Source organism: Nicotiana sylvestris, chromosome 11, assembly GCF_000393655.2.
Source record: "Nicotiana sylvestris chromosome 11, ASM39365v2, whole genome shotgun sequence".
Lineage (NCBI taxonomy): Eukaryota > Viridiplantae > Streptophyta > Magnoliopsida > Solanales > Solanaceae > Nicotiana > Nicotiana sylvestris.
The window spans coordinates 150,462,792-150,488,446 of NC_091067.1; the positions used below are offsets into that span (position 1 = coordinate 150,462,792).

The 25,655-nt window shown below is 42.4% G+C and overlaps 2 protein-coding genes across 5 annotated transcripts; both read right to left on the minus strand.

The window, feature by feature from the left end:
• Positions 1 to 11,683: 11,683 nt before the first annotated feature.
• Positions 11,684 to 25,613, minus strand: LOC104237185 (uncharacterized). 4 transcript variants are annotated; one of them, XM_009791286.2, is made up of 9 exons: positions 25,554 to 25,613; positions 24,456 to 24,503; positions 20,585 to 20,678; positions 13,498 to 13,559; positions 13,256 to 13,302; positions 12,864 to 12,970; positions 12,340 to 12,389; positions 12,115 to 12,197; positions 11,684 to 12,032 (listed from the first exon to the last, which is right to left on the minus strand). In XM_009791286.2, exons 1-9 carry the CDS (start codon positions 25,605 to 25,607, stop codon positions 11,918 to 11,920), a joined length of 660 nt encoding a protein of 219 aa, XP_009789588.1. In that variant the 5' UTR covers positions 25,608 to 25,613; the 3' UTR covers positions 11,684 to 11,917. The 4 variants fall into 4 exon arrangements, with proteins under 4 accessions (XP_009789588.1, XP_009789587.1, XP_070018495.1 ...); XM_009791285.2 differs by having other exon boundaries at positions 13,492 to 13,559; XM_070162394.1 differs by lacking the exons at positions 24,456 to 24,503; positions 25,554 to 25,613 and adding an exon at positions 20,817 to 21,181.
• Positions 22,460 to 24,466, minus strand: LOC104237184 (pentatricopeptide repeat-containing protein At5g38730). Its single transcript, XM_070162393.1, has one exon. It carries the CDS (start codon positions 24,341 to 24,343, stop codon positions 22,571 to 22,573), a length of 1,773 nt encoding a protein of 590 aa, XP_070018494.1. The 5' UTR covers positions 24,344 to 24,466; the 3' UTR covers positions 22,460 to 22,570.
• Positions 25,614 to 25,655: the final 42 nt, after the last annotated feature.

Sequence of the window (25,655 nt, forward strand, 5' to 3'; positions counted from 1 at the left end):
TTTTGGTGCACAGATCAGGGAGCAACTTACGGACCGCAACAGTAGGACTTCTGGGAGCTATCTTCAGTCCAAGGACTCTCGAGGTAGCCTAGCTGGCGTTCGCAGGCCGAAGTCCCTTTCCATGTTTTTTTCCGTTTGTTCATCTTGTATCAGACAAACATGATGTATTTCCTTTTCAGACATTGTTTGTAGTATTCTGTAGTAGTCCGTGAGCTAGTGACACCAGACCTTGGGTAGTGATGTGTATTAAACTTCCGCACTTTTGGTTTTCAGTTGCTTTAGATTTAAAGTCTTCCGCTTAGATTTTGTCTCATTTATTATATTGTTTGAAAGAAAGCAGGAAAGGTGTTTTAAATATTTGGCTTGCCTAGCTCCGATAGTAGGCGCCATCACGACACCCGATGATGGGAAATCCGGGTCGTGCGATTCTGTTTCTCAAGTACTGATTGTCTTTCCACTCTGTTCTTTCGCAGATGGCGAGGACACGTGCTTCCTCTTCTATCGTGCAATAGCCTGATCCCCCAACAGCAGCCCCAATTAGGGGCAGAGTGCGAGGCCGAGGCCGGGGCAGGGCTCAGCCCCGAGCAGCATTTCCAGCGACGGAGCCTCAGGTCGATTTTGAGGAGGAGGTTCCGGCCCCAGCTGTTCCAGTGGGCCCAGCTCAGGTCCCAGAGGGTTTCATAGCCACTCCAGTGCTTCAGGACGCTTTGGTCCGACTGGTAGGCTTTATGGAGGGCATTTCTAGAGCGGGTTTGCTTCCCGCAGCTCCAGCCACATCTCAGGCTGGGGGAGGAGTTCAGACTCCCGATACTCGTACTCCAGAGCCGGTAGCTCCTCAGGCTCAGGTTCCAGCAGTTCAGCCAGCTGTGGCAGCCCAGCCAGGTATTGCGGCTCAGTCCAGTGATGGTGCGGCTATGTCCGCGGATGCTTTGTGGAGGCTTGATCGTTTCACCAAGCTCTTCACTACTACATATAGTGGCACTCCCTCAGAGGATGCTCAGGATTTCATATTCAGCTGTCATGAGGTTCTACGGACTATGGGCATTGTAGAGACCAATGGGGTCGACTTCGCCACTTTTCGCCTGGCAGGATCCGCCAAGACTTGGTGGAGGGATTTCTGTTTAGCCAGGCCAGCAGGGTCGCCATCATTGACCTGGGATCAGTTTTCAGAGTTATTTCTGGGGAAGTTTCTCCCAGTTACTCAGCGAGATGCTCTTCGCAGGCAGTTTGAGCGTCTCCAGCAGGGTCCTATGACGGTCACCCAGTATGAGACCCGGTTCATTGATCTTGCTCGTCATGCCATTGTGATACTCCCCACCGATAGAGAGAGGGTGCGGAGGTTTATTGATGGGTTGGCCCAGCCGATCCGTGTTCAGATGGCCATGAGTGCCGGTAGTGAGATTTCATTTCAGGAGGCGGCAGATGGTGCCCGCCGGATAGAGATGGCACTTGCTCAGGGAGGTGGTCATGGGTCTGATAAGAGGCCCCGTCATTTTGGTAGATTCAGTGGTACCTCGTCTGGAGGTAGGGACTCTTATGGTAGAGGCCATCCTTCGAGGCCCTTTCAGTCAGCTCTCTAGGCTTCTCATGGTACACCAGGTGGTCGTGGTTCTCAGCCGCAGTGTTCTGACCAGCAGCTCTTCAGTTCACCATCAGCACCTATCAGTGCACCACCACTTCGTTATTCTCAGCAGCCGAGGGCTTGTTATACTTGCGGCAATGTGAGTCACATTGCCAGATATTGCCCTCGAGTTTCCAGCAGCTCGCAGCAGCAGGGTTCTCGCCTGATGATCCAGGCACCAGTTGCCCCACAGCCTGCCCAGCCAGCTAGAGGCGGGGGTAGAGGACATAGAGGTGGAGGTAGAGGTTTTAGAGGTGGAGCTCAGACCGCTAGAAGTAGGGGTCAACCAGCAGCAGATCGTCCCAGGGATATGATTCAGGGAGGTGGGCCCAGCCCCGTTGTTATGCTTTGCCAGCCAAGCCAGAGGTTGAGTCATCAGATGTTGTGATTACAGGTACTATTCTGGTCTGTGATAGGGATGCTTCTGTGCTATTTGATCCTGGATCTACGTATTCATATGTGTCGTCCTATTTTGCACCCTATTTGGTTATGCCTAGTGACTCGTTGAGTATTCCTGTTTATGTGTCAATACCGGTGGGTGATTCTATTGTGGTCGACCAAGTTCATCGTTCTTGTATCGTAGTGTTTAGGGGTCCTGAGACCCGTGTTGATTTGTTGCTTTTGGACATGGTCGACTTTGATGTTATATTGGGGATGGATTGGTTATCCCCGTACCATGCTATCTTGGATTGCCATGCCAAGACCGTGACCTTAGCCTTACCGGATTTACCCCGTTTAGAGTGGAGAGGGACTTCTGGTCATTGTACCCGCAGTGTTATCTCGTATGTGAAAGCTCGGCGTATGGTCGAGAAGGGATGTTTGGCCTACTTGGCGTATGTTCACGATTCTAGCGCGGAGGCCTCTTCTATTGATTCTGTGCCCGTTGTTCGGGAGTTTCCTGAGGTTTTCCCTTCAGACATTCCGGGTATGCCGCCCGACAGGGATATCGACTTTTGTATTGATTTGGCCCCGGGCACTCAGCCCATTTCTATCCCGCCATATCGTATGGCCCCGCCGGAGTTGAAAGAGTTAAAGGAACAGCTGCAGGATTTGCTTGAGAAAGGTTTCATTAGACCTAGTGTTTCGCCTTGGGGTGCGCCGGTGTTGTTTGTTAAGAAAAAGGATGGTTCGATGAGAATGTGCATCGATTACCGGCAATTGAACAAGGTTACAATTAAGAATAAGTATCCACTGCCGAGGATCGACGATTTATTCGACCAGCTTCAGGGTGCGAGGGTGTTTTCAAAGATAGATTTGAGATCTGGCTACCACCAACTGAGGATTAGGGCATCTGATGTCCCTAAGATAGCATTTCGCACTTGGTATGGGCACTATGAGTTTTTGGTCATGTCATTTGGATTGACTAATGCCCCAGTAGCGTTCATGGAGTTGATGAACCGAGTGTTCAGACCTTATTTGGACTTGTTCGTGATAGTCTTCATTGACGATATTCTTATATACTCCCGCAGTCAGGAGGAGCATGAGCAGCACCTCAGAGTGGTCCTTCAGACCCTAAAGGATAGTCAGTTGTATGCTAAGTTCTCAAAGTGCGAGTTTTGGTTGAGTTCGGTCGCATTCCTGGGTCATGTCGTATCAGTAGCAGGTATTCAGGTAGACCCGAAGAAGATAGAGGCAGTCAAGAACTGGCCTCGACCAGCTTCAGCTACGGATATTCGGAGTTTCCTGGGGTTGGCAGGTTACTACCGTCGGTTCGTGGAGGGGTTTTCATCCATTGCAGCCCCTATGACCAAATTGACCCAGAAGGGTGTCCAGTTCAGGTGGTCGGACGAGTGTGAGGCGAGCTTTCAGAAGCTCAAGACGGCTCTGACTACGGCACCGGTATTGGTTTTGCCCACAGGTTCAGGGCCATATACGGTCTATTGTGATGCGTCTCGTATTGGGCTTGGTGCAGTGTTGATGCAGGAAGGCAACGTCATTGCTTATGCTTCGAGGCAGTTGAAGATCCACGAGAAGAATTATCCGGTTCATGATCTCGAGTTGGCAGCCATTGTTCATGCCTTGAAGATCTGGAGGCATTACTTATATGGCGTGACGTGTGAGGTTTACACTGATCACAAGAGTCTTCAGTATCTGTTCAAGCAGAAAGAGTTGAATTTGAGGCAGAGGAGGTGGTTAGAGTTGCTAAAGGATTATGATGTTACTATCTTATACCACCCGGGGAAGGCCAATGTGGTGGCCGATGCATTGAGCAGGAAGTCCGCCAGCATGGGTAGTCTTGCTTATATTCCAGTCAGCCAGAGATCGCTTGCTTTGGATGTTCAGGCCTTGGCCAATCGTCTTGTGAGGTTGGATATTTCTGAGCCTAGCAGAGTGTTAGCTTGCACGGTTGCTCGTTCCTCTCTATTAGAGCGTATCCGCGAGCGGCAGTTTGAGGATCCCCATTTGTGTGTCTTGAGAGACACGGTGCAGTGTGGAGGTGCCAAGAAAGTAACCTTAGATGATGATAGTGTATTGAGATTGCAGCGGCAAGTTTGTGTGCCCAATGTTGATGGGATTCGAGAGTTGATCTTAGCGGAGGCCCACAGTTCTCGGTATTCTATTCACCCGGGCACCGCGAAGATGTATCAGGATCTGAGGCAGCACTATTGGTGGCGTAAGATGAAGAAAGACATCGTTGTGCACGTGGCTCGGTATTTGAATTGTCTGCAGGTTAAGTACGAGCATCAAAGACCCGGTGGTCTATTCTAGAGGATTGCACTTCCCAAGTGGAAGTGGGAGAGGATTACGATGGATTTCGTTACTGGACTTCCGATGACTCGGAAAAAGTTTGATGCAGTTTGGGTCATTGTTGATAGGCTGACCAAGTCAGCGCATTTTGTTCCTGTTGCAGCCACCTATTCGTCTGAAAGGTAAGCCGAGATTTATATCAGGGAGATTGTTCGCCTTCATGGGGTGCCACTAACTATCATTTTGGATCGGGGTACGCAGTTTACCTCGCATTTCTGGAGAGCGGTTCAGCGAGAGTTGGGCACCCAGGTTGAGTTGAGTACAGCATTCCATCCCCAGACGGACGGTCAGTCCGAGAGGACTATTCAGGTTCTTGAGGACATGCTCCGAGCCTGTGTCATTGATTTTGGAGGCTCGTGGGACCAGTTTTTGCCTTTAGCAGAGTTTTCCTACAACAACAGCTACCAGTCTAGCATTCAGATGGATCCGTACAAGGCGTTGTATGGTAGGCGATGTCGGTCTCCAGTTGGATGGTTTGAGCCGGAAGAGGCTCGATTATTGGGTATGGATCTGGTTCAGGAAGCCTTGGACAAGGTCAGGATTATTCAGGATAGACTTCGTACAGCTCAGTCCAGACAGAAGAGTTACGCAGACCGCAAGTTCAGAGATGTTGCCTTCATGGTTGGTGAGCGGGTATTGCTCCGTGTATCGCCTATGAAGGGCGTGATGAGATTTGGGAAGAAGGGCAAGCTCAGCCCTAGGTTCATCGGTCCATTTGAGATTCTTGATCGTGTGGGAGAGGTGGCTTATAGACTTGCCTTGCCACCTAGCTTGTCAGCTGTGCATCCCGTGTTTCATGTGTCTATGCTCCAGAAGTATCGCGGAGATCCATCGCACGTGTTAGATTTCAGCACTGTCCAATTGGACAAGGATCTATCATATGAGGAGGAGCCGGTGGCTATTCTAGACCGGCAGGTTCGACAGTTGAGGTCGAAGAGTTTTCCTTCGGTGCGTGTTCAGTGGAGAGGTCAGCCTTCTGAGGCATCGACCTGGGAGTCCGAGTCCGATATGCGGAGCCATTATCCTCATTTATTTCCCGACACAGGTACTTCTTTCTTTTGTCCGTTCGAGGACGAATAGTTGTTTTAGAGGTGGAGAATGTGACGACCCAAGGGGTCATCACCGTAATTCTTCCTTGTTCCGTGCTTCCGAGGCCTTGAAAACCTCGCTTTTAGTTGCCTCGATTGGCATGCGCAGTTCCGGCGCGTAGCCGGAAAGTTTTTATGTTAGAATATGTGAATTATGTGAAACATTTGATGAATTTTGGTATTAATATGCATAATGTTAACTTCGGTCAACATTTTGGGTAAACGGACCCGGACCTGTGATTCGACGGTCCCGGAGGGTTCGTAGAAAAATATGGGACTTGGGCGTGTGCTCGGAATCAAATTCTGAGGTCCCAAGCCCGAGAAATGAATTTTTGAAAGAAATTATTTTTCTGAAATTTGATAAGAAAATTTGAAATGAAAAGGAGTTAGAAAATATAGGTATCGGGCTCGTATTTTGGTTCCGACGCCCGATACAAGTCTTAAATATGTGTTAAGCACTATCTATAAAGTTTGGCTAAAAACGGACGTCATATGACGTGTTTCGGACTAAAAATGGAGAGTTTGAGTTATGAAAGTTGAAGAAAGAAAAATCATGTGTTTGAGGCTTGATCCTATGTATATGATGTTATTTTGGCGATTTGATCGCACGAGTAAGTCCGTAAGATGTTTTTAAGGTTGTGTGCATGTTTTGTTTGGAGCCCCGAGGGCTCGGGTGAGTTTTGAATGGGGCCCGGGAGGTCTTGGACTTAAGAAAATGCAGGTTCAGGTGATGCAGACACCAGCGTGGCCGCGGTCATTTCCACGCGGTCCGCGCTGGAGCCGCGCGGCCGCAATGCATTTTTGTGCGGTCCGCGTGGCTGAGTCTGAGGGCTAGGGTTTCAGGTTAGCCAGCGCGGCCGCGCACCAAAACAGTGCGGTCCGCGCTGGAAGGGTTCAGAGAAGCCCCACTTTTCTCCCACTCGGCGCGGCCGCAACACATTTTTGTGCGGTCCGCGCCAGGTCCTCAGAAAGGTATACAAGTTCGGAAATCTCAGTCATTTTTGTTTGTTTTGGTAGATGGAAGATGAGATAGAGACACCGAATGAACTTTTAAAAACCCAAAACCTAAGAGGCGATTTTCCAAACAACTTTTTTTCTCCAAAACGATTGGTAAGTGATTTCTAACTTAATTTCTTTATTCCTTAACATCTTTTAACATAATTTCAACTTCAAATCAAAGATTTTCATGGGGAAAATTGGGTGTTTTGGGTAGAACCTAGGTTTTCTACAAATTGAGAAGTTGGACCTCAATTTGGGGTCCGATTTAAAAACAAATCATCTATTGGGATTCATGGGGGAATGGGTAACCGGGTTTTGGTCCGAACCTCGAGTTTCGACCACGTGGGTCCGGGGGTATTTTTGACCTTTTTGGGAAAAACCTTGAAAAATCTATTTTCATGCATTGGGGATGATTCATTTAGTAATTATTAATGTGATTAAGTAACTTATGACTAGATCCGAGCGGATTGGTGGTGGAATCAAGAGGTAAAGCTATACTAGAAGCGTGAGTTGAGTTTGGAGCATTCGAGGTAAGTGTTTGTTCTAACTTTGGCTTGAGGGAATAGGATTAGGATGATATTTGCTACTTGCTAATGTGGAGTACGGTGTATAGGCATGGTGACGGTTATCTATGCACCGGAGTCTAGCATGACCGTGAGTCTTGATTGCTTTTAATTCGAATAATGTGACACAAGCTCCTTGTTTATTTGATAAGTTTCATATAATGTGAACGGTTGAGGAAGAATGATTTAAAAGGAGAATGTGTTGTGAATACTCCCTTGCCGGGATGTGTAGACTGATATATATATTCTCCCTTGTCGGGATATTTTGGGCTGTTAGTTGTACCCTTGCCGGGTTAAAGGTATTGAGTTGTTATTCTCCCCTGAAGGGGTCTACTATATGAAGTCAGATATTATATATGATATTATGGGATCGTGTGGCACGTCGTCCACTTATATATATGATATTATAGGATCGTGTGACACGCCGTCCACTTGGTTATTGGCCTATGTTGCCGGTGACATATTGTGCACTGTGATAAAGATGAATTGGGATCGTGTGGCACGCCGTCCACTTATATATGATATTATGGGATCGTGTGGCACGCCGTCCACTTATATATATGATATTATGGGATCGTGTGGCACGCCGTCCACTTGGTTATTGGCCTCTGTTGCCGGTGACATATTGTGCACTGTGATAAAGATGAATTGGGATCGTGTGGCACGCCGTCCACTTATATATGATATTATGGGATCGTGTGGCACGCCGTCCACTTATATATGATATTATGGGATCATGTGGCACGCCGTCCACTTATATATATATATATATATATACATCATGGGAACCGGAGTCTCTTCTGCTTATTTCCGATATTTCATTTTTATCTGTTACTCCCCGATAGCATGTCCCCTCCCAATTTTACTTTGTATTATCTTGTTATTGTTTTCTTGCACGTGTTGTATATATAAATCTGTACAGGTTAATTGTGGTAGGTACTGTCTAGCCTCGTCACTACTTCGCCGGGGTTAGGCCAGACACTTACCAGCACATGAGGTCGGTTGTGCTGATGCTACACTATGTGCATTTTGGTGCACAGATCAGGGAGTAACTTACGGATCGCAGCAGTAGGACTTCTGGGAGCTATCTTCAGTCCAGGGACTCTCGAGGTAGCCTAGCTGGCGTTCACAGGCCGAAGTCCCTTTCCATGTTTTTTTTCGTTTGTTCATCTTGTATCAGACAAACATGATGTATTACCTTTTCAGATATTGTTTGTAGTATTCTGTAGTAGTCCGTGAGCTAGTGACACCAGACCTTGGGTAGTGATGTGTATTAAACTTCTGCACTTTTGGTTTTCAGTTGCTTTAGATTTAAAGTCTTCCGCTTAGATTTTGTCTCGTTTATTATATTGTTTGAAAGAAAGCAGGAAAGGTGTTTTAAATATTTAGCTTGCCTAGCTCCGATAGTAGGCGCCATCACGACACCCGATGGTGGGAAATTCGGGTCGTGACAATTATTTTATGCAAAAAATATTATTTTATAAGTTGTTTGATAGTGTGATACAGTTGTGCGCCATGAGGTTGAGTTTTATAGTTTGATACGGTTGTGCGCCGTGATATTGAGTTTGATACGGCTGTTCGCCATGATGTTGAGTTTGATACGGCTGTGCGCCATGATTTGTGCGCCATGATGTTGGGGCATTGTGCATGTCTTTGTACATCACCCGAGCATTGTGTATGCTCTGTTACATATTTGAGGCATTGTGGTGCCGTTGTGGACTCCTGGTGTGTTGGTAAATTTCTTTCACTGCAATTATGATAAGTCGTTAGTGGATATCCTTGTTGGTTAATTCTTAATAACTCCGTTGATACTCATATATTGAGTTATTGTATAATTATCATATTTACTGTATCATTCGTATTGTAGTGTGTTTGTATTTTCTAACACTTGTTCCAGAGGTATTTAAAGTGGCGGGTCGAGGATCTTACTGGGTTATATTTACGTACCGTTGCAGGAGATAGAGCTAGTGGCTGATGAGTTTGTTCGAGTGGATCCTATTGCTAAGGTGAGCCACCGCATTGTTCATGGAGGCTTTCGTTTCAGACTTGCTTAGTTCGTATTAGTTATTTCTTCTCCTTTTTTGGGGTTTGCATACCCGTCAATAAAACTCATATTATTCTGTTAGATGCTCTTTGGTCTTAGTGTGGGATTTGGGCTAGAGTTTTATTATTTGAGTGATTGCTGGTTTTTCTATCAATTGATTAAAGTAGGAATTTTTACCTCCTGTAGCGAAGGTTAACACCTTATTTATGTTAAATAAATACCATTTAAAAAAATTATATTCTATAGATACCTCTTAAGGTTTATAGCAAAATATTTAATTTTGGTTACCACTTAGCCTAAGCCACTAAATACGCTAATCAGTTACACTATTTTCTTTCTCTCTCTACTTTAGATACATCCCATTGTAAAACATAACCCTTTATCTTAATACCCTCCAGAATTTCTGCGGATCAGTTGTGCCATTCAAACCCCATTGAAACAAGGATGAGTTTGGAGAAGAGGTGAGGACAAAATATGGAAGCAACAACACCGATCAAAATTGAGCTCCTAACTAATTTGAAGCTCCTCCAAAAGGATATAGCATACAACAACTGATTTGAAATGCAAGTGTCTGATTTGAAAGGCCTCATCAAAATCGAGGTAAGGTCGCCACAGATTCGCCGATGAGGTAAGGTACAAGGTGTTTCCAGACAGATTGGTGAGTGCCAAATCCATGGCCGAAGACTATTGTATAATCATGGGTTCTTTATCCCTATGGAGTGTATTGTTTAGATCTCTCATTCTTTCTGATGGAGGTTAGAAATCAAAGCAACGGCTATCGAAATCAAAGCAACGGCCATCAAAATCAGGCCCTAAGAGTGGAAATGCCTCATTAAAATCGACGGCGTTCCGATCGAGTAGTCCGGCCTGAAATCCTCCGTTACAAATCTTTCGAACCAATTCTCCTCTTAGGCCGCCACAGATTCGCCGGAGTGGCTTCATGTATTTCATTATATTCATTGTCTTTTTTTCATTGTAATCCAATGTATCTCGTTGTATTATGTGTATTTCATTGTATTCTCTGTCTTTTTTTCATTGTATTTCAATATATCCCGCTGTATTCTATGTATTCATATGTTTTTTTCAAGTAATATAATTTATGTATTCAGATGTATTATATAATTTCTCTGAAGATTGCTATATTTTTGGGGGGTTTTCCAGTTGAGAAAATTTTTTATAACCGAAAATACAAACTTTATGTGTTATAATTGAGTTTGTTGAGTTATATTAGTAGTCTTTTATGTTAATTGATACACTTTCCGGTTTAAAACAGTGTAATCCCTTGTTTCACGCCATGAATACAGTCGAATACAGTAATCTGTCCAGTTGTAATCCCATGCTTCACGCTATGAATATAGTCGAATACACTCGAATACAACAACTGATTAACTGGACTTCCATGATTCACGCTTATTTTTGCTACTGTATTCATGAATACAATAGCTTAAATACATCAAATGCATCATATAGCCACCGAAAAGGTATTTATAACCTGTAATATAGCAAATGGTATCTATAGATGGCTAATTAATACTAAAAGATAGTGTTTTATGAAAATTTCTCATTAAAGTATTGGACGATAATCATTACCTCTTTAATTATTAATAATACTTTAGGCCTGTACTTTTCTCTCAGTGTTTATGTAAATGGTTAAACGTTAGATAAAGGGGTTCGCCTAGCAGGTGGTGTTAGCTGAGTGCCACTCTAGGGGTAATTTGGAATGTGACAGGATTACGAGAGATAACATTAATCTTTGTGAAACTTGCAAGTATGGAAAACTAGCTAAACTCATGGAACAAATGTAAACCATGATTTTATTAACCTAAATAGGAGAGTAAATTTTAGATATTCTTTCCCTCTAGTGAATTTTACAAAAAAAAAAACCTAATTCTTTCTCTTTGATTCCCGTAAGATGAGGATTGAAGATTCGAATTTCTCCAACAAACTATCAAAATAAACCCTGACTAAAGATTTCTATCTTAAGACTTTGAATTATTCTATTTTTTTTCAAAGAAGTTTCAATAAATGAGAAAAAAAGAATTCTTGATTTTAGCATTTGGATATCTAGTTCTTATTTCTGCATATTGGATCGTTCAATTATTTTGCTATTATAACCAAAAAATTAAAAAAATACATCAGCTTGCGTAATCACCAACTACCTAACCATCACTCTGATCCCCACCAGTGGCGAAGGTAGAACTCTCGCTAAGGGGTTCAATAAAAAAAATTAAAAGAGATTGTCGCCAGTGAGAACTGGACCAGCAACCTCACAGAGGTTTTAAACCTCCTTAATTACTGAGCTATCTTTTAGGCCGTGTCAAGAGAATTCAAAATATAATATATCGAGGCACAAAATGGATTTCGCCTTATATATACAGTGTAAGTGGAAGATGGTCCGGGTGAACCCTTCCGCTCCCCTAAATCCGCCCCTGATCCCTACACTACACCTCATATTTAGAATACATACAGGAAAACAAATATTAAAAGGAAAAACGATAACATAATAAATCATACAAGAGTTGTAGATTGATGCATACTTGAAATGTCAACAAAGACACTTCCTAATGTTTATTTGGCACAACTGTTTAACCAATGTCAAAAATGCATATCTATGAAAAGATAAACCAACAAAAAAAGGAGCAGAGCCTTGAGATATTATTAATAAATAATCAATCAATTCTTTTGACTAAATGCCTAAATAACAGCTGACTTTGGTCACAATTTCCAGCATAATATCTGATGCCATACTCACCCTAAAGGTATTATTATACACTCACTTGTAAGAGGCCTACAAAACTGGCATTGATTTTTGGCAGATACCTACCAGTAGTTCTTTATCCAAGTTAGAGATTCGCTAATGCGGTTTCGGCTTATAGCCATCAACAGCAAAGTTTCTCGTGGCTGCAGGAAGAGCTAACCTAAGTCCATCAAGTTCAGGTTTTGCAATTACTTGACAACCTAGACGAGACCTGCAGAAAACAAATGCAGAACATATGAGAAGCTTGAGAATGCTACAGTAACTGATAAGTAATACGAATAGAAGGGACCTACGTCTCTGTGAGGCCAAAAGCAAGATCCAACATGTCATTTTCTTCGTCTGTTGGATCTTCTAGCTTGTTGTAGTAGTCCACATCCTGTCCAAAGTTGTCGAAGTTCAGATAACAAATGTAGCTCAGTTACAAGATCACAACATTCAAATGGATTCTTGACCCGGGAAAGCCCCAGCTGAGGTGACGGAAGGGTTTATGGCATTGGCCTAATCATATGATTACATACCATAACAATCACATGACATGTGGAACAGGCAAGTGACCCTTCACATGCTCCTGCATCAAAGCAAATGGTGTTTGGTTAAACTTAACAGACAATAAGGCATGGAATTTTCATTTGTTTTTTTGTATTTTTGAACAGGTAAATAAGGCATGCGAAGGTTGATATGCTAAGAAATGTAAATTCCACCAAAAAACCCCAACATTGTTTTGGTATAAATTTGTCCCAGTGCCCTAAATAAATGTAGGGAGACGTGTCATCCAGTAATGTTAACCAGACCTGTGCAACTGAGGCTCATATAAATTGTCTAAGTGTAAATTTGAAATTGAAATATTTAGGCCATAATTTGGAAAGAATGTTACTAATGTGTGTAATATTATGCCCAACTACCATTATTGGCTCCATGCTTCTTCCCATTCCAGTGTCAACTAGCTCTGCCACATTGCCTGCCCTGAAATCTAAACTAATCTGGTCGAGGATGCCAATATTGATTCAACACATAAGAATTACAATGCGTCAACAAGGCTAACCTTCAAGCTCGATGTCATTTTCATGTGCAGCTTCTAGCATAGACATTCCAACAGGGACTTTGATATGCTTCTCTTCGCCATCCTTGTCAACAAAGGTCACTGAGATTCTGCAGGGGTAAACAGAGAACATTAACAAATTCGAGGTGAAGAAAAGCCAAGAGGTACAAAATAACTTCAATAACACTCAGTCAATTTATATGCCAAAGAAGACTGTTCTGTTTCATAGCAGACTGAAGTTTCCCTTTAGATGTTTATCAATCTAGTTTTCTCTTTCACGCAAGGGCAATAGTGACAAGTTATGTTTAGAGAAAGCTGTGTTTCCTGGTTTAAAGAGAAAAGTAAGTGCTATAGCAGAAAAGAGAATAATGTTAACAATTCCTGGAAGAACTTACGTTTGCTTTTCCTCATTCCCAGCAGCAGTACAATATTGTTCATGCCTCTGAAACACAAAACAAACTTCAGGTCATCCACAAGAGGTGAAGAGATGAAATTACAAAGAAAGCCACTTGTTTCCTACAGAGAGAAAAGTGGAAAAGAAACAGAACACAGAACGGTGCTAAAGTGTCTCGTAATTAACAATTCCAGGAAAATTTACTCTGTGCTACATCTATCTACAAAAGCTACTGACCAGGACCTGCAAAAAATGATATCTCGACAAAGGATAATGTGATGTCTCTGAGGTACAAGCTGACAGTGCTGCAATACGCCAACAAGAGAGAAAGAGTAATTTAGAACATGAAATTAAACAAAACACATGAAAAATTAATATACGTGCATCTTGGGTTTCCACAACATCTATATGCATCATGCATAAGGAAACAAACATCAAGTTCAGTGCAGTAGCCTCCTAAATATTCGAAGTAAGATTTTGATAAGTCAAAAAGATTTTATTCAGGAAACAGCACCAAATAGCAGTTGGTTATAGACAAAAGCATAGAGAAGATAGTTGTCCCTTTAAACTATGCAGGGAGCTGAGGAAATCCATCATAACATCTATATCATTTACGTTTTTCAAATTACACCATAAAGTTAACAGCTGTAAACTTTTGTATTCGCCATAAACGACTTTCCCTAGCCAAGAAGTATGTCTTCCTTTCAATTTCTGGATCTCCTGTTAACACAATTGGAGAGCGATTTACACTTCACATTGCTATATCATCCGGTGTCCGCTTAGAGAGAATAGTATTTTACCTTCAATTTGCAAATCTATTTTCCAAGTAATTATGGTAACCCCCTCACAGAGGATTGCATTAAGAATTATTTACACTTATTCAAAGTGATCATTTGAAGTATTCATGGTAACTCCATTATATAGAATTACACCAAACTATTGTTCATGCACTAGCTGATATATCCAATTATGTTATATAGAGGTCAATGGGATTTTGTTAAGGAAAAGACTAGATCCATTTCCTACCAAAATTGCTCTTTCTGAAGCAAGCACTGATGAGCTTTCTGGTGAAAAACCTAACTAGAGCCACCCACGCGCCGCCACGCCCAGTGTCTCGACCCTCGTTTCACTGGTGAAACATTGGTGGTCAACATGATCGGTCTCCCGGTGCATCTTTGGTGTCTTGACCTATTCAAGAAGATTGGTGAAATCTGTGGGGGCTTTATTGATGTCATTTGCAGCCTACATGACCTATCGCGAGTGAGGATGGTGGTGAGGAAAGGGGGCAGAATCCCTGTCTCCACTGTGGTGGAAGATGGCTACTTGAGTTATAGGATTTGGTTGAGCCCCGAATTTCGCCCTATTTTTATGCCTATGATAGTGGCGGAAGAAAATGCAAGGTCAAACAGAAGGGAGGGGAGGGGTAATCAGTCTATGTATGGAGGGGGAGAGAAATCAGTGGGCTAATCCAGAAGCAGAATATAGAATAAGACAATTTTAACAAAAGGGTAAGACGTGAACACCCCTGGGTTAGTGATGTGGAAATGCAGAATGGGCCGGTCCTCTTCTAATTATCATAGGGCTGAAAAAGTTCCCAGCAAGTATAGGCCTGGGCCCTCACACATGGGACCAGCAAATTTTCCAAATTCTATTAGAATTGATCCCAAGAAACAACAACTCCTTCTACTTCTGGAAATGATGCTTCACACAGTGGCACCTCCTCACCGAGCTCCAGTGACCTGCGCCCATCTGATCCAGGGGCAGCATCGGCTAAAGCTGGTGGTGTTATTACACAGCCTACCACCTCTGATGGACCCAGCTCCAACGCCCCCTCATCTCCTCCGGTGATTAGCTGTGCTGAGGATACTCCTCAAGATCCTCCTTCTTCTGGGGAGATTGTTGTGCGTGCCCCAACTGATGTTAGTGTCGGCCCATCAGCTCCAGATAATGTGACACCTACGGCTCCATGTACCCGATACACTGCTGGCACTCATGGTCATCCCAATAGCAGCGGGGTGATAATTTCAAAGGCTGGTGCCTCCAAACGAAAGGGTGAGATACCTTCGGCACATAAAGTTCCTACTGCTAGCAATGCTATGGTCCTGTATTCCCCCGGTAGGGGGCAAGCAAAGGGTACTGATAGAAAACGCCTGTCCAATTTCATCACGGATGGGAGGTGGGGGCATGTCTTTCTAGATGGAGGATAAGCTATTAAACTTTGGGAAGCTTTTAGGTGTTTCTTTTGAAGGGAAGGAAGATAGGGTGTTAGAACTGTTGAGGGAGATCGAGCAATAGTCTTTTAATGATGGCGCAAGGAGGGAGTTAGGTCAGGGTGGTAAGTAGAATAGTTTAGGGGATGTAGTGGTGTATCAGAGAAGGGGTCGGGTGCCTGACAGAGAGGAAGGGAGCTCGGCTAGGGGAGGTAGGGAAACGGGAGATATTATTTTTTATGGAAGTTAAGATCCTTTCATAGAATGTGAGGGGGATGAATGACCCAAACAAAAGGGTCATCATCAAGGTGGGAGTTAGAGAGTGGGGTGTCAACCTAGTTTGTTTTCAGGAAACCAAAATGGAAGTCGTGTCGGACACAATTGTTAGGAGTGTCTGGGGAGGTAGTTAGGTAAAATATGACTGGATCCCAGCGGCGGGAAGTGCATGGGGTATTCTTCTTATGTGGGATGATAGAAGTTTGGAGGTAATGGAGATTAAGCGACTCTTGTCAAAGATAGGGTGATTGGGGTGGAGTGGGGATTTGGGGGAGTGTATGGACCAGTAGGAGAAGGGTCCAAGGTGTTTTTCTGGGAGCAACTGTCCAATGTTACGGGGGAGTGGGACATTCCATGGGCTCTAGGGGAGAGAAGAGGGTGCAATCTGATTTCGAGGGCCATGGAGGAGTTTTCTTACTTCATCAATGATCACCTTCTCATTGATCTTCCTCTGTCAGGGGAAAAGTTCACTTGGGCCAGGGCGGAGGATTCCAACTCAAGGTCTAGACTTGATAGATTCCTGATATCTCCCTCCTGGGACGAGTTGGTGCCAAATGTGTTGCAGATTCCTTTACCTAGGCTGACTTCAGATCATATGCCTATTTTGCTTGATGGGTGCAGAGGAAGAGGGGCACGTACTCCTTTCCGATTCGAGAACATGTGACAGTGCCAGGTTTTGCTGATAAAGTGAAAGAATGGTGGACAAGCTACGGGGTATCAGGGACACCTTCATTCCGCCTTTCGAAGAAACTTAAATTGCTCAAGGGAGATATTATTAGATGGAATAAGGAGGTTTTTGGGGAGGATAGAGGTTAAAATGAGGGAGCTTATGCATGAGCAAGGGGAATTAGAGAGAGGGTAAGTGGTAAGGGAGTTAGATGAATCAGAGAAAGAGAGATTAGGGGAGGTTAAGAGGGAAATAGTCGAGTTAGTAGTAGCTCAGGAGACTAGTTGGAGGCCAAAATCGAGGGCGCTCTGGTTAAAGGAGGGAGATTTGAATACCAAGTTTTTTCCACAGGGTTGCGGTTGCAACTCAGAGGAGAAACTTCAAAGAATCTGTAGTTGTGGATGGGGTGAGAATTGAGGGAGAGGAGGAGGTCAAAGGGGCGATAGTGGGGTTTTATGAAAAATTATACAAGGAGGAAGCTAGTTGCAGGCCTACTTTAGGGGGAATAGAGTTCAACCATATAGGGGAGGGAGACAGTGAGTGGCTAGAAAGGGCTTTCGAGGAGGAGGAGGTGCACGAGGCTGTGTCGAGTTGGTGATAAGGCCCCTGGGCCTGATGGTGTCTCTTGGCCTTTTTCCATGTCTTTTGGGACACCATTAAGGGGGATTTAATGAAAGCGATTGAATACTTCCACGTAAATGGTATTTTCGAGAGAAGCATCAATGCTTCTTTTATTACCACAGTGCCTAAGAAAGAGGGTGCATCTTCTATCACAGACTACATGCCTATTAGCCTAGTGGGGAGCATTTACAAGATAATTTCTAAAGTGCTATCCAATAGGCTCAAGAGGGTTCTTGACATGTCAGTGTCGTCCTCCCAGAATGCTTTTGTAAAAGGAAGGCAAATCCTGGACGCAGCTTTGGTGGCAAATGAATTGGTAGACTCCAGAAGGAAAAATAAAGAACCCTACTTACTATGCAAGTTGGACCTTGAGAAGACTTTCGACCATGTCAATTGGAAGTTCTTGGATTTCATTATAATGCGGATGGGGTTTGGGGTCAGATGGAGGGGATGGATCAAGTACTGCATTTCCTCAGTCAGATTCTCTGTTCTGGTCAATGGTAGCCCATGTGGTTTCTTTTGCAGCTCCAGGGGTCTCAAACAAGGTGACCCACTATCCCCATGCTATTCATTCTAGTGATGGACGCTCTGAGTAAAATGATGGATCGTGCGGCGGGCGGAGGTTTCTTGAGAGGATTCTCAACTTCGATCGGAGTGCACAGTGCCCGAAGAGTCTCTCATTTGCTCTTCGCAGATGACACACTGGTTTTCTGTGACACGAATATGGAGCAATTGACCTACCTGAAGCAGGTCCTGCAGTGGTTCCAGATAGTATCAGGACTCAAGATCAACCTCGGCAAGTGTGAGATTTTCCCGGTGGGTGACGTTGCTAACATCGATGCTTTGTCTTGCGTTCTCAGATGTAAGGTGGGCTCTCTTCCCACTAAATATTTGGGTCTCCCTTTGGGCACTTTGCACAAGGATACTTCGGTTTGGAACACAGTAATCGAAAGAGCAGAGAAAAGATTAGCAGGGTGGCAAAAATGATACTTGTCAAAAGGCGGTGAGGAAGTGCATATTAAAAGCACCTTATCGAATATGCCCACGTATTACTTGTCCTTGTTGCAAGCCCCTATGAGCATCATAGAAAAATTGGAGCAGCTTCAAAGGAACTTTCTTTGGGATGCGGCGGATGGAACTAGAAAGTTTCATCTAGTGAATTGACAGACAGTCACTTCCCCAAAGAAGTGGGGGAGTCCAGGAGTAAAAGATCTTAGGGTATTCAATAGAGCTTTGTTGGGGAAGTGACTGTGGAGATTCGGGGTAGAAGATCATGCTTTATGGAGGGAGGCCATAGTAGAAAAGTACGATTCCACGGGAGGGGGCCGGAGAACCAAGGCAATCACAACACCTTTTGGGTGTGGCATGCGGAGAAGCATCATGAAGAATTGGGAAGACTTTAATGGCAACATCACTTACAGGGTGGGAGATGGAAGGAGAATTAGTTGTTGGAATCATAGATGGTGTGGAGAGGATACTCTGAAGGTCTCTTTCCCCAACGTCTACAGAGTTTCGAACCAGAAGGAATTGATGGTCCAACAGATTCGCAAGGAGCATGAAGGGGGCATAGCATGGGACCTCTCATTTCGAAGGAACATGCAAGATTGGGAGATTGCAGAACTCCAAGATTTGTTGGCACTACTATATGGGCAACATAGGACACACACTTCTAGCGATTCTTGGAGATGGGGGTTGTGTGGCGATGGTTTGTTCACCGTAAAGTCTTTTTACCAGAGTATGCTGGTGAGAGAGGAGGCCACTTTTCCATGCTCATCAATCTGGATTCCTAAAGTGCCCACGAAGGTGTGTTTCTTTGCATGGCTAGCGGTGAGAGGAGCGATCTTGATTGCTGAAAATTTGCGAAAGGGAGGAATTATAATTGTTAGTTGGTGCTACATGTGTAAAAGTTCAGAGGAAGAAGTTGATCATCTATTACTGCATTGCCCTGTTGTCGCGGGTCTGTGGAGGGCAATCCTATAGTTTTTTGGTGTTCAATCGGTTATGCCAAGAACTGTTAAGGAAATGCTATACTGATGGGCCGGTGTCTGTCGAAGAAGAAAGCAAAAGGCGTGGAAGTTTGCCCCCTTAGCTCTCATGTGGATAGTTTGGGTGGAGAGAAATAGGAGAGTTTTTGAGAGGATTAAGTCTACTTTTTCTCATCTTAGGAATAGTCTTTTATCTTTAATCGCATTCTGGTGCACCCAGATAGCACCAACATGTAGGGAAGATTGGGCTTCTTTTGTAGAGAATCATGTTCTGATGTAAATTCTCTACTTTTTTTTTAATACTTCTTGTACACGGGAGTTTTCTCCCTTTTGATTAATACAATTTACCTTATCAAAAAAAGTAAATAGCAAAAGCTTAACCTTCTTTAAACAAAACTTTTAAATGAAACTTAAACATACTGGCAGAACAAACATTTGGCACAATAAACAAAAAAAAAGTATTAGCGTCAATTAATGCCATTTCCTTTCTTTTCTCTCCTTGCCAATGAAACATGAAGAGATATATATCATGCTTCCCGAACACTTCATTTCCATTGACACCTACCCCGACGTGGTATAAGATCGGTACAAACACTTCATATGGATAAAAATTGTTTGTTTAATTGAACATGGTATACCAGACACATATGGAAACATGATTCTATAGACATAATTTTTCTAAAAACATAGCAGCATCATAAAGTTTCATTTAAGAGGCACCATTCCGCTGAATTTGGGCAATGAGAAAAGTTAAGCTTTCCTTCCCTCTCTCATCATTTCCTCTCTACCAAAACTCCAGAAAACTCAAAAAGCACAATCCCTCCTAACCCTCTCCATTCCTTTCTCAATTCTCACCTATTTCCTCAAACATCTTCACGCTATCTCTATTTCCTCAATAGCATCGAAGCAAGGGAAGTGTCACTACTAATTGGGTTCCTTTCCTTTCTTTCTTTTTGGTCAAGTATAGGAGTATAGTTACAAGTTCTAAATTTACAATCTTTACACACCAGTACTAGACACCTATTTTTGCTAACAATGGTGTCCGTACCAACTTGTGGGTATCTTAACTACTCCACCGGGTAGCTGCTACCTCCCACCAATCAGTACAGATACCGGGTAACTCTACCCACCAATATTTAGGCAGATGAGAAGAAATGACAGTGTTTTCCGCTTCCGCGGGAATTTGATTCAGAAACCTCATTGTTCTCCAGTACCGGACACCTTCTAACCCAAACTAGTTGCAAGAAATACAACATAAGTAGAGCATAAATCGACACTGTTAGGCCAACACTCACTGGCCCCTAAATTGGTTTCACAGATAAGTTCCCAACCACTCTATGGTTCATAGAGTCCAATAGAAGGATAGAAGTAAAACCCAGATACACAAAGGCAATAACTTTATCAAAACTTACACAACCCCATATATAAATGAGCCTATAATATGACATACACCATTTAAAGAACTCGATGGGAACAAAACCCCAGCAAAACCCAGATACAAAAAGGCAATAACTTTATCACTAAAATTTGAACAACCGCAAATAGAAATGAGCAGATAATATGACATATACCATTTAAGGAATTAGATGGGAACAAAACCCCAGCTCGATTCCTCGTTGACGTGTTGTATCTCCTGCATCCCACTTTCAAGAATGATCCAAACGCCTACATTAAACAGAAAACTCTTCAGAGATCACCCAATTAATTTATGCATATATAATTATCTACACAAAGAACGAAATTTTAAACCAAAAAAATAACACCATGTGAAGAACATAGTTAGAGAGAGAGAGAGAGAGTTACAGAAGGTGAACCACGAAGAAGAAGGGAGGAGAGAGAGCATCGAGCGAGGCGACGGGCGGCTCGGAGAACATGGAAGCCGACCATTTTCTGGAGGTTCACAGTTGCCGGAGGGAAATGGAAAATGGGTCGGGTCTGGGTTCAACTCTTCAGATTCAAGTTTCAGTTAAAGCCCTACTTAAACCCCCAATTATTTGTTGGTAGTTTTATACTGATTTGGGGAGTGCGAAATTATGAAAAACTACTGTCTTTTTCATGTTTTTTTTTTGTTTGAGGTGCCAAAATCTTCTACATATCTTATTGTTTTTTTTTTTTTTTTGGAAACATGAAATGCAAAAGAAAATAGAGGGAATAAAATGAAAGAAGATAGAAAAAATGAAGAGATCTGAGCCTATTAGGGCTGGGTTGATTTCCATTTTTTTAATTAGTATTATTATTTCCTTGTAAAATTACAGAGAAAATGACAAATGCTCTCTTATATTTGAATAGGTGTAGTATAGCCCCTTAATTAATACTTTTGATCCTTTAAGTTTGCCAAAAGCGAGCATGTTTGACATGCCTTTGCCTTTAGAGTGCATAGCCATGAGTTATAAACTAAACAAGCGTTTGCTTTTAAATTGGTTAAAGATTTCTTTCCTGTAGTAATCCTGTCCTAATATAAAATTTTATCCAATCTTCCTCCTCTTGACCAGCAAGGTATAGCTTGTCAAATCTCTCAACAATAAAGTACTGCATTTCCTCACTTTGCAACCCATTATATGGCTAAATTGGCCACATTAGTCAGGAGGAAATGGTACAATGTAACTGGTTACAACAACAACCCGGTGTAATCCCACAAGTGAGGTCTAGGAAGAGTAGGATGTAGGCAGCCTTACCCCTACCCTGGAAGGGCGGAGAGACCGTTTCCGATAGACAACAAAATAACTGTTACAATTTAAATAAAAGAAAATAACTCCGAAAAGATCTCTTATTTTTACATCATCGATCTCCTATGCATCACTTATCCCTATCATGGATCCCCTGTTAAATGCCCCGGCCTTTGAACAAAACCAAAAGCCTCATCAGAGCATGATACTATTTCAAGAAAAAAGAAAATACCAGGCATCAACATGGATAAATAAAAAAGATTTACATGAATGCATTTCACTTCATGCTTATGGCTCAATTGTCCAAGTAATACAAACTGACTTCATGGCAAGCCTGAGTCATATCCGTCACCTGTACAGTTGAAGATAGTAGAATCTCCACTGCCTGTCGCCTAATGTCATACCCACAGAGAAACAATGATGCTAATGTTTACTGCATCATTGTAGTTTCTCTGCTTTGCTCTCTTTTACTCTTGCCCTTAACCTGTGCACTTTGCCCAATCGCGAGCAGTCATTTGATAATTAAATCCAATGAACTTCCGCCCTATTATCTTGCATGTATCCTATAATCATTGCCGTTTGTTCCCCCACATTTTTGCATGGCATTTTGTCCAACAAATCCTTGTTCCATGTGCTTTCTTGATCAATAGTTGGACATGAACAAACTAAGAAATATGCAAACTTCTCCATATATACTTCTAGCCTTGAATCACAAGTTTATAATAGAGAGAAGTTGCCAGTGTGTTCTCTCATCATATTTCCAATAGGAGCTTGTGAGGGCATAACAATTAGAATCATAACAAATAACAGAGAGTGCCAATGCTTATATCACACCATCCAGCTACTATAACCATCTCTCAAGAATCAAAGGCTTCTGCAGCCAATTTGTTTCTAAGACTGTATCTTTAATTGCTGGATGTCATTGTAAACGGTTCTTGAAATCAGACCTCTTTGCACCACATTACTCCAAAACATATCCAAAAGGCTATTCTCATCAGAGTAAAAAGCATTAAAACTTTTGTAGATTTTGAGAGTTATCATTAGCCTTCTTCTGTACATCTCGTCTAACAAATATGAAGCAGCGTCAAGCTTCCCTACTTTAAAATAAGCATATGCAAGAGTAGCATATACTAGACTATCTCCAAGCACTCCCTTTGTTTGCATAATGTGGAAAACCTTTTCAGCACTATCAATTCTACCTCTCTTGCACAACCTCCTTACTATTGCCCTATAAAAGGATAAGTCAACAAGATAACCTCTTCTTATAAACTCATCTATCAATGAGAGAACTGCTATATCATTATTCTGGTGGCAGTAAACATCCACAAGCCACGAATATGAGTAATAACTGGGAGAAAGTCCAACGCTAACCATGTCAAATAAGATCTCTCTGGCCCCATCTATATCCTTTGCCTTACAAAAGCCATTAATCATAGCATTGTAAGTGAAGCGGTCAGGTTTTAGACCAGCTTCCAGCATCTTATTTTTCACTTTCAGAGCAGATCTCATGTCCCCGATCTTGCAGTAACCATTAATCAAAGTGTTGCATGTCACATTATCAGGTACAACTTTCTTCTCGTTCATCTCATTTAATAGTATATTTGCATCCTTCATCTGACCTTCTTCACACAATTTCCGTAGAATTGAGTTGTAAGTGACAACCCCTGGATACAAACCCTTTGCCTCCATTGCATCTCTCAATCTCAAAGCTTCAGTAACACTGTTGGCTCGGCAATAGCCATCTATCAATGTAGTGTAAGTAACCAGGTTAGCGGTTGCGTCTTTAATTTCCTTGAAAAGCCTCATAGCCTCCCTCATCCTCCCTTCCCTACAGTAACTGTAAATTAAGGAATTATAGGTAACAATATCAGGAGATACTCCTGCTCTTTCCATCCTATCCTGCACGCACAAAGCTTCATAATGCATGCCTTTCCTGCAGTACAATGATATCAATGTGTTATATGTGTAAAGGTCAGGAAGTGTAGCTTTAAACTCCATTTCTCTCAACAAATCTTCAGCCCGCTCTACATCACCAGACTTACAACAGGCATGCATAAGCACGTTGTAGATATATATATTTGGAACCACCCCCATTTTTTGCATCTTTTTGTAAGTTTTCCATAAAGTATCAGTCAACCCATCCTTGACCAATGAATTCAGAAGGGTAGTACAAGCATGTGTATGGAGCATAAGCTTACAAACCCTCATATGCTCAAAAACTTGAATTGCATCATGAGGTAGCTTTGAATTAGCATAGAAAATAACCAACCAACTTAAAAGATGCGAGTTCACATCCTTGTCCTGATTGGAGCTCACAAGGGCATTCAGAACTGTCGGCGATGATAAAAAGTCTTTACGCGCCACCTTCTGAAGCATATCTTGTGCAGTTTTGAAGTGTTTTTGTTTGGTGAGTATGTAAATCATAGTCCAAGAAGATTGCAAAGAATGCTTGTAATTGGGAACTGATTCAGCCCACTTAAAGAATGACCATGAACGGGAGAAACAATATTGTGATATATCAAGAAGGGCTTGGCTAATAGTGGTGGAAGTCACAAATGAACCGATTTTAGGCTTCAAAAGATTGTCCCAGTTTCCCTTGAGGACAGCTGCAGCAACAGCTTTGACCATTTCACTTTCAACATTCGCATAAAACAGGTTGGCCATGGATAAGAAAGATAAGCCACCCAAAGTTCAACACCCACTGATTTCCAAGGTTTCTAGCAGTTTTTGCTCAAATCATTATGTGATTCAAAGATGCAGAAAAAATAATTAGTACCGATTCTCGACTTTGGTGTATATCAGTCATCAGACTCGTCGATGTTTGCTGCAAAAGTAATATAATGACCAAAGAGAGAAGATAATTTCAGAGTAAGAACTCAGATATAGTAAACAAAAAGTTACCGGTAACTACCAAAAAGAAAGACATAAACAGAAAAACAAGCATTGTCACGATATAATGAATTCAAAGCCTGCATCTAAAAGGACAACGGCCTACGCCAACCCATAGAACAAAAATGGCTTTTTTGGTACAAAGAAACGGCCTATGCTATAAGTATAGATATGTTCATATAGCTCCTAGCACCTATTTCTGACCTCCTATAACTGGTTGGTTACGCTGGTAAGTTTCCGCGGCAACAAGCTATAGGAAGTCGATTGGCGCTTGATTATGCGTTCTTCGGTACAGTCTATCGAGTTTCCTCCAAAGCAACTTCCGCATATAGTTGTTTATCCACCGATTCTTCAGACACAAAACAAATGCCTTATACCTAATCCAATATTATGCTTATACACACACACACCTTTTTTTCTTCTTGTCAATTTTATTATCCAAAAGTAAATGGCTGAAAAGGTCTTTCAGCAGTTAAAAGTAACCCTTACTGTATGTCCTACACTACAATTTCTAACTATTAAAAGGGCAGCCCAGTGCACTAAGCTCCCGCTATGCACGGGGCCCGGGAAAGGGCCGGACCACAAGTTCTAACTATTAACTTATTGAATTTCTATTCATCTTGAGCCTTAAAATTCTGCAAGCTGTTCTGGACCAATGTCCACAGAAATTGGACATGTAAATGTGTCAAATAAGATTAGGGGAGCACATGTTAACACTGCAAAAAAAAAAAAAAAAAAAAAAAATAACAATAATAATTAATAATATACGACTGCAACATTTAACTTAGGAAAATCACAAAGGACCCATAAAGGTTGAATTTTGAGGCTCTGTTATAAAAACTAAGAACTAAGGAGCAGATACACAAAGTACTGTAACACAAATTCAAGAATTCGGATTCTACCATTAAAGCCAATTGGGGAAAGGAATTAGGGTTTTGTCTCAATAAAGCTAAGAAAGCAGAAAATGTAGAGAGAGAAAGTGTACCTGCAGTTTGACTTCGCCGGAGAAAAGAGAGAGTGATGAATTGTTCGAAATCATTCGGAGTTCGAGTATATCACTTAAGTTAAAAAAAAATATATGTAAGAT

Coding starts and splice junctions, on each gene's coding strand:
- LOC104237185 (XM_009791285.2), bottom strand. CDS start 25,607: ATGATTTCGAACAATTCATCACTCTCTCTTTTCTCCGGCGAAGTCAAA. Junction 13,303..13,491: donor ATCATTTTTTGCAGGTCCTG/GTCAGTAGCTTT, acceptor TTTGTGTTTCAG/AGGCATGAACAATATTGTAC. Junction 12,198..12,339: donor CATGTCATGTGATTGTTATG/GTATGTAATCAT, acceptor AACTTTGGACAG/GATGTGGACTACTACAACAA.
- LOC104237184 (XM_070162393.1), bottom strand. CDS start 24,343: ATGGCCAACCTGTTTTATGCGAATGTTGAAAGTGAAATGGTCAAAGCT.